This window comes from Pezoporus occidentalis, unplaced genomic scaffold (genome assembly GCF_034315485.1).
Source record: "Pezoporus occidentalis ecotype Australia unplaced genomic scaffold, CSIRO_AGI_Poc_V1 ctg75, whole genome shotgun sequence".
In the NCBI taxonomy this organism is placed as follows: domain Eukaryota; kingdom Metazoa; phylum Chordata; class Aves; order Psittaciformes; family Psittacidae; genus Pezoporus; species Pezoporus occidentalis.
In genome coordinates, this window is record NW_026916104.1 from 155568 (window position 1) to 168596 (window position 13029).

The 13029-nt window shown below is 38.9% G+C and overlaps 1 protein-coding gene across 1 annotated transcript in view; it reads right to left on the bottom strand.

The window, feature by feature from the left end:
- The window catches only part of JAZF1 (JAZF zinc finger 1), a 190252-nt gene that overhangs the window by 78315 nt on the left and 98908 nt on the right, over window positions 1-13029 (bottom strand). Inside the window, exon 2 of the mRNA XM_062602106.1 lies at window positions 12661-12733. Coding sequence (XP_062458090.1) covers window positions 12661-12733 — 73 coding nt within the window. The remainder of the gene's footprint in view (window positions 1-12660; window positions 12734-13029) is intronic.

Sequence of the window (13029 nt, forward strand, 5' to 3'; positions counted from 1 at the left end):
GGTCCCATGGACTTGTGCATGTTCAGGTTTTTAAGATGGTCTCGAACCAAATCCTCTCCTACAGTGGGCCTGAGGTCTTCATTCTCACAGTCCCTGTGTCTGCCTTCCAAGACTTGGGTGGTGTGGTCAGAGCCTTTGCCAGTGAAGACCGAGGCAAAGAAGTCATTCAGAACCTCAGCCTTCTCCAAATCCAGGGTAGCCAGTTCTCCTGAGAGCTTCCTGAGGGGGACTACATTATCCCTAGTCTGTCTTTTATTTGCTACGTACCTATAGAATCCCTTCCTGTTATCCTTAACATCCCTAGCCAAGTTTAATTCTACCTGGGCCTTAGCTTTCCTAACCTGGTCCCTACCTTCCCAGACAACATCCTTGTATTCTTCCCTGGCTGCCTGTCCTTGCTTCCACCTTTTAGAAGCCTCTTTTTTCCTTCAAATTTTCCTCAGCACCTCCTTATCCATCCAAGGAGGTCTCCTGACCCTCCTGCTGCACTTCCTTCTAGTTGGGACGAAACACTCCTGAGCTTGCAATAGGTGATCCTTGAATATCATCCAACAGTCTCCCTCTAGGGCTATGTCACATGGAACCTTACTAAGCAGGTTACTGAAGAGCCCAAAGTCTGCTCCCTTGAAGTCCAGGGCAGTGAGATTGCTGCACGCTCTTCTCACTGTCCTGAGGATCTCAAATTCGAGCATCTCATGATCGCTGCAACCAAGGCTGCCCTGGAGCATCGTATTTCCAACCAGCCCTTCCCTGTTGGTGAGCACGAGGTCAAGCATGGCACCTCTCCTTGTCGGCTCCTCTATTACTTGCAGAAGGAAGTTGTCTTCTACACAATCGAGGAACCTCCTGGATTGCTTGTGCCAGGCCATACTGTCGCTCCAACAGATGTCAGGTTGGTTGAAGTCTCCCATGAAAACAAGGGCCTGCAAGTGTGAGTCTGTTCCTATCTGTCTGTAGAGTGCTTCATCCACAGCTTCCTCTTGGTCAGGTGGTCTGTAACAGATCCACACAATAATGTCCCCCATAGCTGTTCTCCCTTTAACCCTGACCAACAAACTCTCTGTTGACTGCTAAAACTCCCTGTTGACTGCTCAACTCTCTGTTGACTGTTCAAACTCTCTGTTGACTGCCCAATAATGAGCAGTCATAGGAATGGTCTTGCTATCCACACTTCAAAAGCAGTCAGCAATAGTCTTGCTATCCACAGTACAAAAGCCAGTAATACACCTGAACTATCCTATCTCGAGAGTTCTTGTGAAAAGTTACTGATTTAAGGCTAAGGCACATGGTCAATCTCCAACATGGATGGTGGCAAATGTGAAATGTTACTTATATGCCACTGTGCAAGGACCTGCGTTTTCTGCACCTCCTTCCAGAGTGCCTCTTCATCAGCCTATAAGGAGGCACCAGGATTATACACTTTCCTCAAGGTCATAAACCGCTAGAATTGCTCAGCCAGTAACTGAGGGGTACATAAGACAGTGGCAGAAGCCTGAAGAGGCTGGGGGCAGCAGGAAGAGCAGAGAATCTGCTAGCTACAAAGTATCAGTGATCCATGAGCTTCATTGTTACAAACAAAATATGCTGTAGGCCTTATTACGATGGTTTCATCAGTAGTAGTTTCGTTATTGTTGTTAACACACCTGACACATTAAGAAAGGCTAGGAAAAGATTACATGGAGGAAAAGCTGGACAAACAACAAAAAAGCACACCAAGTCCCCCCAGATTCAATAATTTCAGTCTAACAGCATTAAAAGAAAGTCAGAGGGAAATTGCTAAAATCTTCACTATTCCCAGTAGTATACCACAGCAGCAGATACCAAAGAAATAATGGTATATTGAAAAAGAAAAGTCTCACTGTTACAGAGAGAGATTTTAACACGGGTTATGATGCAAACTTTGGATGATGCCACCTTAGGCTAGTGTCATCAAAATGCATCTCCATGTTGGTACAGACCAACAGTTGGTAATGCCAAAGCTGTAGAACATGTACCACAATCCACAACTCCTTCCTTCTCTGTTACAGTATCTTTCACATGCATTACAATATCTACTCTAATTAGAAATGACTAGATAGTAAACTGCCACAGAAGGCAAACACACAGCAATTCCTCTATAAATCAAGGCCAAATCAGCAGTGTCTACCCCTGTGGACCATATACACCTGTAGATGGAATTATTGTTTTAAGTATTTGCATCTCTGCCTCTATCCTCATATACCACCTGGGAAAAAAAGATGTGCCTGATTTAAGAAAAAACAGTAACAAGAAGAAAGAAAACCTTTCTCTGTTCTGTAGGAAATTAGAACAAGAAATCTAGTGTCTGCAAATGTATTGCTTTAGGGAAAGCAAGACTCAGAAAGTTTTAAATCTGCCTAATAGTACTATAACCAAGCCAAATTAATTGAGTAAAAGGTCCTTTCCTTTGTTGATTGCACCAACCCAGCTTTTGGACTGGTTCAGGCCACCTTAATCCAATACAGGTCACTTGAACAGTGTGTATTGCCAACATACACCACAAATACTGTTATAATGCACTGGATTAGATTTCACTGTTAGACTTTCAGAAGTCAAAAGTATGTCACTGTCCACTTGCATTCACAAACATGTTCAACAGCTGTTTATCAGAAGTAGCCCATGTATGTGCACCAGTTTCAGGGTTTTATTTCTACTTCAGTGTGCAGATTCTCACTTTTACAGCCTTGTAAATTGTCTTCAGTTTCTGAGGGGTGGACAAGAAGTTTCAGAAAAAAACAAATACAAGATCAGAGAGCAAGCTATCCTCTGCTTTTACATGTGTAACAGCAACAATGAAAAGAAGGTAGCCCCATGGTTTTGCACATCTCTACACTGTTGAAAAAGTATTTTCTGATTCTGTGATGCCATACTATCTTAGCAAAAATAACTAGTTAAAAAAAAATAAAATCACAGCTGATGTACCAGGGCTTCCTCCTCTTAGCACTAATAGTACTTTGTAAGTTTATGAGAGCAGCTCCAAAGGAAAATCAAAAGCCAAATAAAATTTAGTTTCAGAGGACCCTCTTCTTCATATTTCTGTTTTGATCATATTATAATTTCCTTTACCATATGACACCTGCTGACAACCAATGCAGTCAAACTTCACTAATTCCTCATCATAATACATATCCTTATTGCTCACTTTTAATCTGATGCTTCATATCCACCAGTTGCTTTCAGGTGACTTCAGTTTTAACCTTCATTTTGTTCTGCATTTCCATGGCATGAAGCCTAGTTGAGATTCCAGTGTGCAGCACAGGTTCCTTTCAGCTCTGTATTGAAGGTGATTGGTGACTGTTATAAACTATGTTATTCCAGCCACAGATCTGGGAGAACCACCTTCCAAGAGTCTTTTGCTAATGGACTGCAAAAACTCCCTTGTTGGCCTATTGAACACATCCCTGGCCTCATTAGGAACATAAGCAAAGAAGCCAACTACGTCAAGCTCTCCACCTGGTCTCCATTTCTTGGGACACTGGAGTATTGCAGAGGAAGTGGTGGGGTAATGAATACATCTTCGCAGGATATACAAAATTTTCTGGCTTAAAATCAAACTGAGAGGTCAAGCTGATCACAAAAATATTTAATGAAAATTAAGGCTAACACTTTGGAGTAGACTTTATGCAGTGGAAGATGACATCAATATTCTTTCCACACAAGCCAAGTCCTCCAGCACTAAGAATATTCTCTCATCTGCACTTAATCTCTCGACTAGGCTACAGGATGTCCTAAAGCATGCCCTGGACAACTTGGTATGCTACCTCAAAACTGCAGCCCTACTTCTGAATGTCTACAAGATGATACAAAGACATATTTTGTGCTGCAACTCTGTTTTGTTGTGTGGTCTTTATGCATACAGTTTCCATCCCTCACTGAATACTAGCAAGACTTTGCAATTGATGTGCGAAAACCCTTACCTGGAGATGTTATATGCAAAAAATGAGAATGAAGGAGAAGGGAGGGATGCATCAAAAGTACCCACAGACACTTCAGGAATTACCCAGAACACAGTTTGTTAGTTACAAATTAGTGGGATATTCATTACTGGAAGGAATCTAAGAACATGCAATGTACTAACATATCTAAAAGCTAATACAGGAAAGAAAAAAAAAAGTAATGCTACACTTTGCATTTCTAACTACAAAATTTATTTTAAAATCTCACTTTTAGTCTTACTGTAGATTAATCCTAGGCATGTTTTTTTGGAACAAACCTAAATGGACATCATTACCATGAGATATTATTCTTTCCAAAGAAATCAGTAAAATTATGAAAAAGCAGCACAACTCCTTTTGTACAAAAGATCAGTGATAAGTAAAGTTTAGATTAAAAAAATAAGTAAAATCAGGCCACAGTCAATGAATATCACCAGCAGCTGGCCTGGATCCCCCCAGGATGGTAAGTCTGCCAACCTGTAAGTTATCACATGTAGTTCAGATGGTCACGACAAGCTTTTAGCAAAGCTGATCCACAAGGATTTTTCCTAAAATGTTATCTACTCTGCCTGTAATTTTCTCTTCTGCATGTAATGTTTTGATGCTGGTGTTGATGGTGATTTAAAGATAGAAACCCCAAATATCAGGATAGGCAGTAAACAAGCTGTATACAGCAGCTATTTCTGTCACTGGTGAAGACAGAAGAACAGCCACTGTTTTGAGCCATTTTATCTCAGATTGTACTTGAAAGAAAACTAATGCACAGATGTAAATTTTTTGCTCATCCTTCATTCTGAAATCAAAGCATAAGAGTTTCCACAGTTCTTATTTCTGCAGAGGATCTGAAACCGCACAAGAGTGCGTTTCTCAAATGGCTTTGTGAGTATGATAAATAACTGTCACATAAAGGATGAATATATTAGCAAAGTCTAGTAAGGGTCTCATTGTGCTATGATACACAGAAATAGATACTGAGAACGCTGGTACCCCACATAGCTGACAGTGAAATACCTGAATCCCTTTTCTTTGTACAGTAAACATAAATCCTTCTGTGAGCACTGCTACTGCTTATGATCAGGTTCAAACACCACAGAAAAAAAATGTTCTCCTCTTCAAAGCAAGGGACACTGGAGAATTTCTTTCCACCCTTCCTAAAATAAAGTTACCTGTGCAAGAGGCCAATGCAGAAAGCTGGGAATTGAAATATCAAGGCAAAAAGCAGTGACAGAAAGACAAGATGATTTTTTTCATCAATTTCAGCATGACACATTGACAAAAGATGAAAAAATACAGACAAAGACAAGAACTTGAAAGCCTTGAGGATTTACACTAAGGGCTCTAGTGTTCGCTAACTAAACTGCACACACCCAGACATATATATGCATGCTTGCAAGGAACAATGCTGACATGGTAATGCTTCTTTCACTTGATATTCACAAGACAGAATTCTTTCTGCCCCTGAGTTTTCCATATGAGCAGTGCCAGAAAAAAGCTAGTTATCTCTCAATTAAAAAAACCCCAACCAACCCCACAACTAAAACACATTCTTTCAGTGTCCTACATGTTTTAATTCGTCATGTAATTTTTATTTCAGAGCATGGCATTAGGGCTTTTCCTTAAAATGCCAATCTGCTTTTTGATCTTTACTGTTGACATGAAATAAAAGAGCTGTACATTATATAAATCTATAAATCTAAATTTTGCTTAGCTTGAAGCTGATAAAAAAGAGAAAACAGAAAACAAAGCCAACTGCATAAATCCTTCTGAACCAAAAGGCATTCCCTTTTCCCTAACTTACATTTCTGCACATCTTGTTTGCATTATCATCTGAAGTTTGTCTTGTTCCCTCTCTAAAACAAGTCAAACAGCAGAGCATAAAGATATGGCTACATGAATAAAAACACATGATCTACTTGGTCACTGCAAACCTAAAAATAAGCTCAGACAGAAAAACATTATCTGGCAATTGACGTTTCTTTGATCCCTTCGTTTCTGTGTTCTGTCACATGCATTCAATCCAGCAGCTACTGGAAGCATTGGCATGCACCTTCAACGTGATGAGAATCAACAGTCTGACAGAAGTGCTGCACTTTTACAGAGCCACAATATTAAATTCAAATAAGCCTGTTACAGAAAGGAAACGTTACAGAAAGGAAAAGTTAAATTTTAAGACAAAGGGCAAGACCTGTGGTACTAGGCAGTATAAAATGCAGCAAGTCTGAACAGGTGGCACAGCAATAGCTTATCAAATTCACTAGCTTGGATTTTCCTGCGCAGAAAAACTGATCTCCAGTAGGATACCTAAAATGGAAACATCTTTCTTGTCTCTATCCTTCTGCTTCATGACATGAAAACTGAGACAGTTTGTGCTACAGTGAAAAAAAGTTATGATGACTTTTAGTTGTGGGGTTTTTGTTTTTTTTTTTTTTTTCTTTTTTCAATTCTGCTTTTCCATTCAGGAAGTCAAATTAACTATTTTGAGATTAAACATCTGTTTTTAAGGGGATATTTTTATGTTTATTTTATACAGCTTATAATGTAAAGTACCAGTATAATACACCTTCAAAGCTGAACTCTCAGGCCTGAATAAGAAAGACTTCAAGCCTGATCTTATGCTTACCAGGTGAATGATACAGGGAATATTTATTTCATAGGAAGACAGTCACTGTTTCAGAATTGTTGCATTTTGCTTATGCCTTCTGGAAAAGCAGCCATCAGGAAAGCAAGAAAGGAGAAATAAAATTACTTCTCTCCAGCCCTTTGACTTTAAATTTTATTTCAAACTGTGCCCCAACAGCCATTCCAATGACAGTACACAGACATCAAGAGGTAAAGATGAGAAACATCAAGAGGAGAAATGATGTCCTGCCCCAAGTCAGTTAATAGTCTTATGATTAAAATGCTCCTAAGGGATAAGAGGAAACTGAATTTTGGTCTTCCACACATTATTCAAACAACTTAATGCTCACACTCTCACAAAAAAGGAAGCAACAGGATATGCACTGCTGCTGAGAAAATGTTCTATAGAGACTTTGGGTGGCACATCCACTTACTGGGTATAACCCTCTGAGAGGCTGCAGCCTTTCACTAGCTTCTTCAACTGCTGCTGACAGCTTACCCCAGGAAAATCTATCACAGCAGAACCACAGGAAAAAGTTGTGGATGCTGTTAGGTAGCTTTAACATAAATCACTATACCTACTGAAAGCATGTTTAACTTACAACTAAATGAATACACTAAGTCAGCTGTCAGAGGTAACCCACTAAACACACGGCTGAAGATAACCCTAGTGATAAAGAGCAGATATGAATGGAAGTGGCCAATGGCAAGAATGAACCTTGTATAGAAAGAGTAAGAAGCACTTTAAATTTCTATCCACCACTGGTCATGGTACCTTAAACAAAAAGTTAAGGCCAAAGAAATAAAGGACCAGTATCATGTGGCTTGGATGCTCTACTAAGAAACCACATGGATATAGTCAAAGGTCATTGCCTCCAAACCAAAATTCTTCTTGTTATTGAGCCAGTAACATAGTGCCCACTAAATCTATCACTACCGAAAGACTTACCACTTTTTAAAATAACTTTCAAATGGTTGGCTGTTAAATGGTGTTGGCTGTTAATTTTAGTCCTGGAAAAAAAGATACTAGTGGCAGAACCAGAATTAGTGAGCTGGACAAGACACAGGGAGTTTACAGTGGTTAGAAATTTACATGCAATTAATTCGTTTCACAAATGCATATATGCTCACAGGAACGATTCATTTTACTTGTAGTGGCGTTAAACAGGAAGCAGAGTAGGGGAATTTGCTCTTGAGAAGTCAATGACCATTGAAAGAAAAGGGAAATGGGAGGAGAAGCCTGAAGCCTACAGGAATTCATAATGGTAACAGTTGGGTAATATCTTTCTAGTTAAAAATGAAATCTGAAGGGAGGTGCAAAAATGTTAGGACTGGCTCAGAGATGTGCAAGGACAATCTTGGGCCATTCACCCAAGAATGCCGTCCAGTTCTGATCACAGGCTTCATTTGTACTCCCAATTGTGCACAACAGTAAACTTTATAGACAGCCAACAGCCTCATTCAAAAATTTTCTTGTATGATTGCAATTATCAGTAAAAAAACACCATTAAAGAACCTAGAATCCATGTAATTAAAAGAATTTTGGTAACTTTTAAAAGATTTTAAGATTACAATAGTCTTTGCTTTCAACAGTTCCCTAATGTAGCTATTATGTGATGTGCAGTAGAAACACTACACAATGAAGGTAGATTAATTTCAGTTGTAGGTGCATTCTAGTTTCCTTTTTTCTCCACTGTGATGAAATTCTTTTAATCAAAGTGATTTCTGTATCTAAGCAAAATTAATTTTGTAGAATGTATTAAATGAACATTTAATTTTATTTTTTATAACACATGCTTTGAATAATACAAGTTACTATGGACTTCCCACCTTCACTTTTCTAGGTGAAAGAATTTACTCCATTTATGCTTTCTTCATATTTCTGGTACTTACCAGCTCAAATTTGCAATACATGCTTTAAAAATTAATTGTAAACGATTTTTAAATCATGAAGTTTTGGCATCAAGGATTTTTTACTTTTTTAGTGTTATCTTTATAGCTGAAGGAAGTATTTGTATGCCTCTGTTGTCTTCTTACTTGTGGTACTAATGCTGGGATCGTTTGTTTGAACCAACCTGTTCCCACAACAGCTGCTTTCATCACCGACATGTAACAAGCAATATCCACATAAAAAAAAAAAAAAATCACATCTGCAAATACTGAGGATTCTCTTTCCATTAGACTGCAGAAGCCTGAAAGCCTTGACAGTATGCTAAAATGCCAGGATAATACAGCAAACTCAAGAATCATCGCCTCCAAAGTCCCAGACCAACAAGACTCAGAGGCACAGGCAGCACTATGTAGGTTCTGATAAACAACAAGCAAAATTCATAGTCATTTTAATTAGCTTAAAGCTATAAATACAGTATCTAAGAAGAGGAATAAGCAATATTAATTATTGCTGCTAATCACTGCATTTCAATGCAATACAAAAGATAAAGGTTTCTTGATCAATATACAAGGGAAATACCTCTAGAAAGTACTGGAGGATGTTGGCCCAAGTGCTCATTTGCAACTGTTCCTGGCAGATTACAGCCAATATCCCACTCATGTAGTAGAATCATAGAATAGTTACGGTTGGAAAGGACCTTAAGATCATCTAGTTCCAAACCCCCTGCCATGGGCAGGAACACCTCCCACTAAACCATGCCATCCAAGGTTCTGTCCAACCTGGTCTTGAACACCACCAGGGATGGAGCATTCACAACTTGTTGGGCAACCCATTCCAGTGCCTCACCACCCTTACAGTAAAGAACTTCTTCCTTATATCCAATCTAAACTTCCCCTGTTTAAGTTTTAACCCATTACCCCTTGTCTATCACTACAGTCGCTAGTGAAGAGTCCCTCCCCAGCATCCTTGTAGGCCACTTTCAGATACTGGAAGGCTGCTATGAGTTCTCCATGCAGCCTTCTCTTCTCCAGGCTGAACAGCCCCAACTTTCTCAGCCTAGTAGCACCATCGAACTTCCTGCAGACAAACTGCTTGTATATTTATAGAATGGAAGCAGACAAACTGCATTTGCTTTGGCAGTAGTGTGTCTTACTGACTCCCAATTTTGACTTTCAAGAAAGCAAACCAAAAGTCAGCAGGGAACAATCATAAATACTGGGGACTGCATTAAGGCTATACTAAACTTTGCCTGAGAAAATGCTTCGCAGTAATACAGTCAGTGCCTGGTGCAAGTGTTTGATGTAGCGATAATAAACCATTGTGACCTATAAATTATGTTTTATCCTCCAGTTTTAAAATTAATGTTATCTGTCTACATGAGGATCACACATTATGGAAGCTGCATCTGTGTGTAGTTACTGAAAGCTGTAATGGCTGTAGATCTCCAGCAGAGAAAGAGACGGAGCCTTATAGATTCAGCCACTGACAATCTGAAGGATGTTTCAGAACTTAGAAGCACATACAATACTGCTGTATCAATATGCCTCAGAAAATAACCAGGGGTAGAAGGGAAATGGAAACAACATTATGTTTCAGATTGGAAACAAAGACTTCTGTACCCTTCTGTCTCTGCTACCTGCTTTATGGATACTTTATCCTCCCAGCTATCAAACCAGAGAACCCAGATTTATGTTTTGTTTTGTACCATAATGGCCACCATATAACTGGGCAATAGGCAGAGTATAAAGCACACCCACTTAATCTTTCTACCACAACATATATTAAGTGTACATCTTATCATACAATTTTGACAATCCTTGAGAATCAGAAGTCCATATTTTCCTAGGCTTCATGAGAGCGTATGGCCCACATAGATCATATTGAATACACAAATATACAGAGGAAGACTGTTTTAAGGCCTGGAACTTACAGCAGGAACTGAGTTAAGTTCAGTTCCACTTGGAAGCCATAAAAGCATGAGTTTAAAAAAAGTGCAGCAGTATCTGGTGTTTGATATCTAACAGTACACAACATGTTTATGACATGTATTAGGTACGAAATCTGAGTTCATAGCCTGGGACAACAGAGCAGAACTCGGCGCTGGCATATGTAGAAGGAAATAGGAAGGCATGTCTTGTAGTGTAATGGATATTGCTGCTCCCTCAAGAGCTGAAGCTGTATAGAGCAGGTGGCTCAATGAAAGACATCAGCACTTTGGAATAAATTAAAATACAATTAAAAGAGCAATTAAATAGCAGCTGGTTTAAATAAGAGTCAATTCAGATTGGATTCTGCTGTAAGAACAACTCAATTCAGATGTGCAGAATTATTTCTCAGAATTGAAAGGGTAAGAATGTTTGGACAAAATACATAGCGAGTAACTAAAACTGTCTCAGTCACACAGAACTTGCTTAAAAAGGATACCAAAATTGCGAAATCCAGTGGAGGTATCACTTTCAAGCTCTCTTTAGAGTAGTCTCATTCCAAATTGGACAATCAAATCCCATGGTATTTTCTGAGATCTTAAACCACCTTTTCCCTAATTTTTAAAAAATACTTGCCTCTCCTTCACATTAAGTAAAATAACCACAGGAGCAACAAGAGAAAACGCCCAAGTATATAATGGAAAGAGGGAAACACACCAACACACACAACAATATATCAAGCCTACATACTGAAATATAAAAACCCCAAACATTTTCTAAATTGAATGAGATCAACAGAAAAAATGTGTTAAAAACGGTCATGGTTAATTTCAAAATATTCTTTAAAAGGGCAGAACTGTCTCCAGGAAGAGCAGGAGTTACTTGCCAAGTAGGAAACCAATACCAGCTACTCTTAATCATCATAGTCTCATGTAGTGGAGAAAATGTCATTTGATCAAGTGAACACCACTTCTTACTTTCATACCTCCAAGACCCCTCCCCTCCTCCCCCCCAACACGCTTTCTCTACAGCAAACACTATCCAAAGCCAAACAGTGGATGGATTCTGTGTTTGAAAAAGTCTGCTGGGTTGGGAGATTTTTCTGGGGGTTGGGTGGGTTCGTTTTAATTTTTAATTTGAAGTAGAATTAGAAAGAAGAGTTTTGCATTATGCATGACCCATGATAGTTTGAATCAACTCAGCCTATCCTGAATCAGATTTTAGGGTTAATCTTCCAGGCTTGCGAATTTGCATCTCAACCTCCAGACGCAAAGATACAAAAGGAAACTGGTGTCCCATGTAAAACAATCATCTCATACAGAGTATTTTCCGAGAAGTGCATTTCCAACATGCAACTAACTCGAACTTCCAACCACAGTACAACTGATCAAAAAATCAGTATTATGTAAAAGACAGGAAAATAATGAGAAATTACACTTCCTGTACAGTGTTCATTTAGGATTAAAAGACAGCTTGGCAAACATACTGAAAAAGGGGCACTGTCCCAGGGGAGGTGCACAACCTTGCCATCTTTCCCTCCCATGCAGTGTGCTCCATGGCTCACTCTCCCCCCAGAGGAAAAGTAAGCTAAGCTACCTTCACTGAATTCTGCAATGTACTTAGGTGAGAGGGAAAATAAAGAGCACCTCTCAGGCTACTCTTTACCATACACAGCCTGAGACACAAGCAGCCCTCCCATTCCTCTATGCTGGAGCACTCTGGAAATTTTAGTTCTGCCATCAGTCAATAACTGAAAAGCCAAAGCTCTGTTATTTATTTAAGTGCTTTAAAAAGTGGCTTTATTTCTTAAAATTTTCCAGGTTTAGGTTATACAGAGCTGGTAAACAAGATTTTTAAAGACATACAATGTGGATGAAAAACCTCTGAGGCACTGTAAAGAATTCTTACGTATGGAACTATTATCGGTTAAATTCCACTTTTCATTGAAAAAAAAAGAATTCTTCTCATCTCATGTTGAGTACAAGAAAGTAGAAAAATAAGCAATTTTGTTTCAACTACGATTTAGCTTGAACATAAAGGCTAAACCTCATCCCCCAACTGAATAGTGCAGCTGAAGGGCTGATTGTGCCCACTGTAAAACTGATTAAAAATTTACTTAAATTTTAATTCAACTATCTTTCCAAAACAGGTGTTATCATGTAACATGAAACAAAACAAGAGCGCATACATCAGCATACCATTTTGGCATATGCAGACAGACACATATTGTGCAAACCAAGATCAGTTATACCCAAAAAATAACCACACTTACCTGTTAATGTAACTTAGAGCAACATAGGTTGGCTGCTGAAGTTCCTGTTTCTCTAACACACGTGGGTCTGTATCTGGAATAAAAAAAGTACAAGCAGAGAACTGAGTTTTCCATGTTGACTTTGAAACATATGAGACTGGATACTGCAACATGAGATACAAAGTAGCTCAACCCAGTTTATCCATATAGTGCACGTTTTGCACAGCACAATCATTTGCTCATTCATTTGTAAACAGCATTGCATTACTTTGTACAAGAATTTGAAACACCAACAATGATGTAATTTCCAGTCGTCACACAAGCTTTCACAATCCCCCTCACAAATATCAGTTTTCACTGCTTTCCATGATTTACAGTGTTAAAAGGATC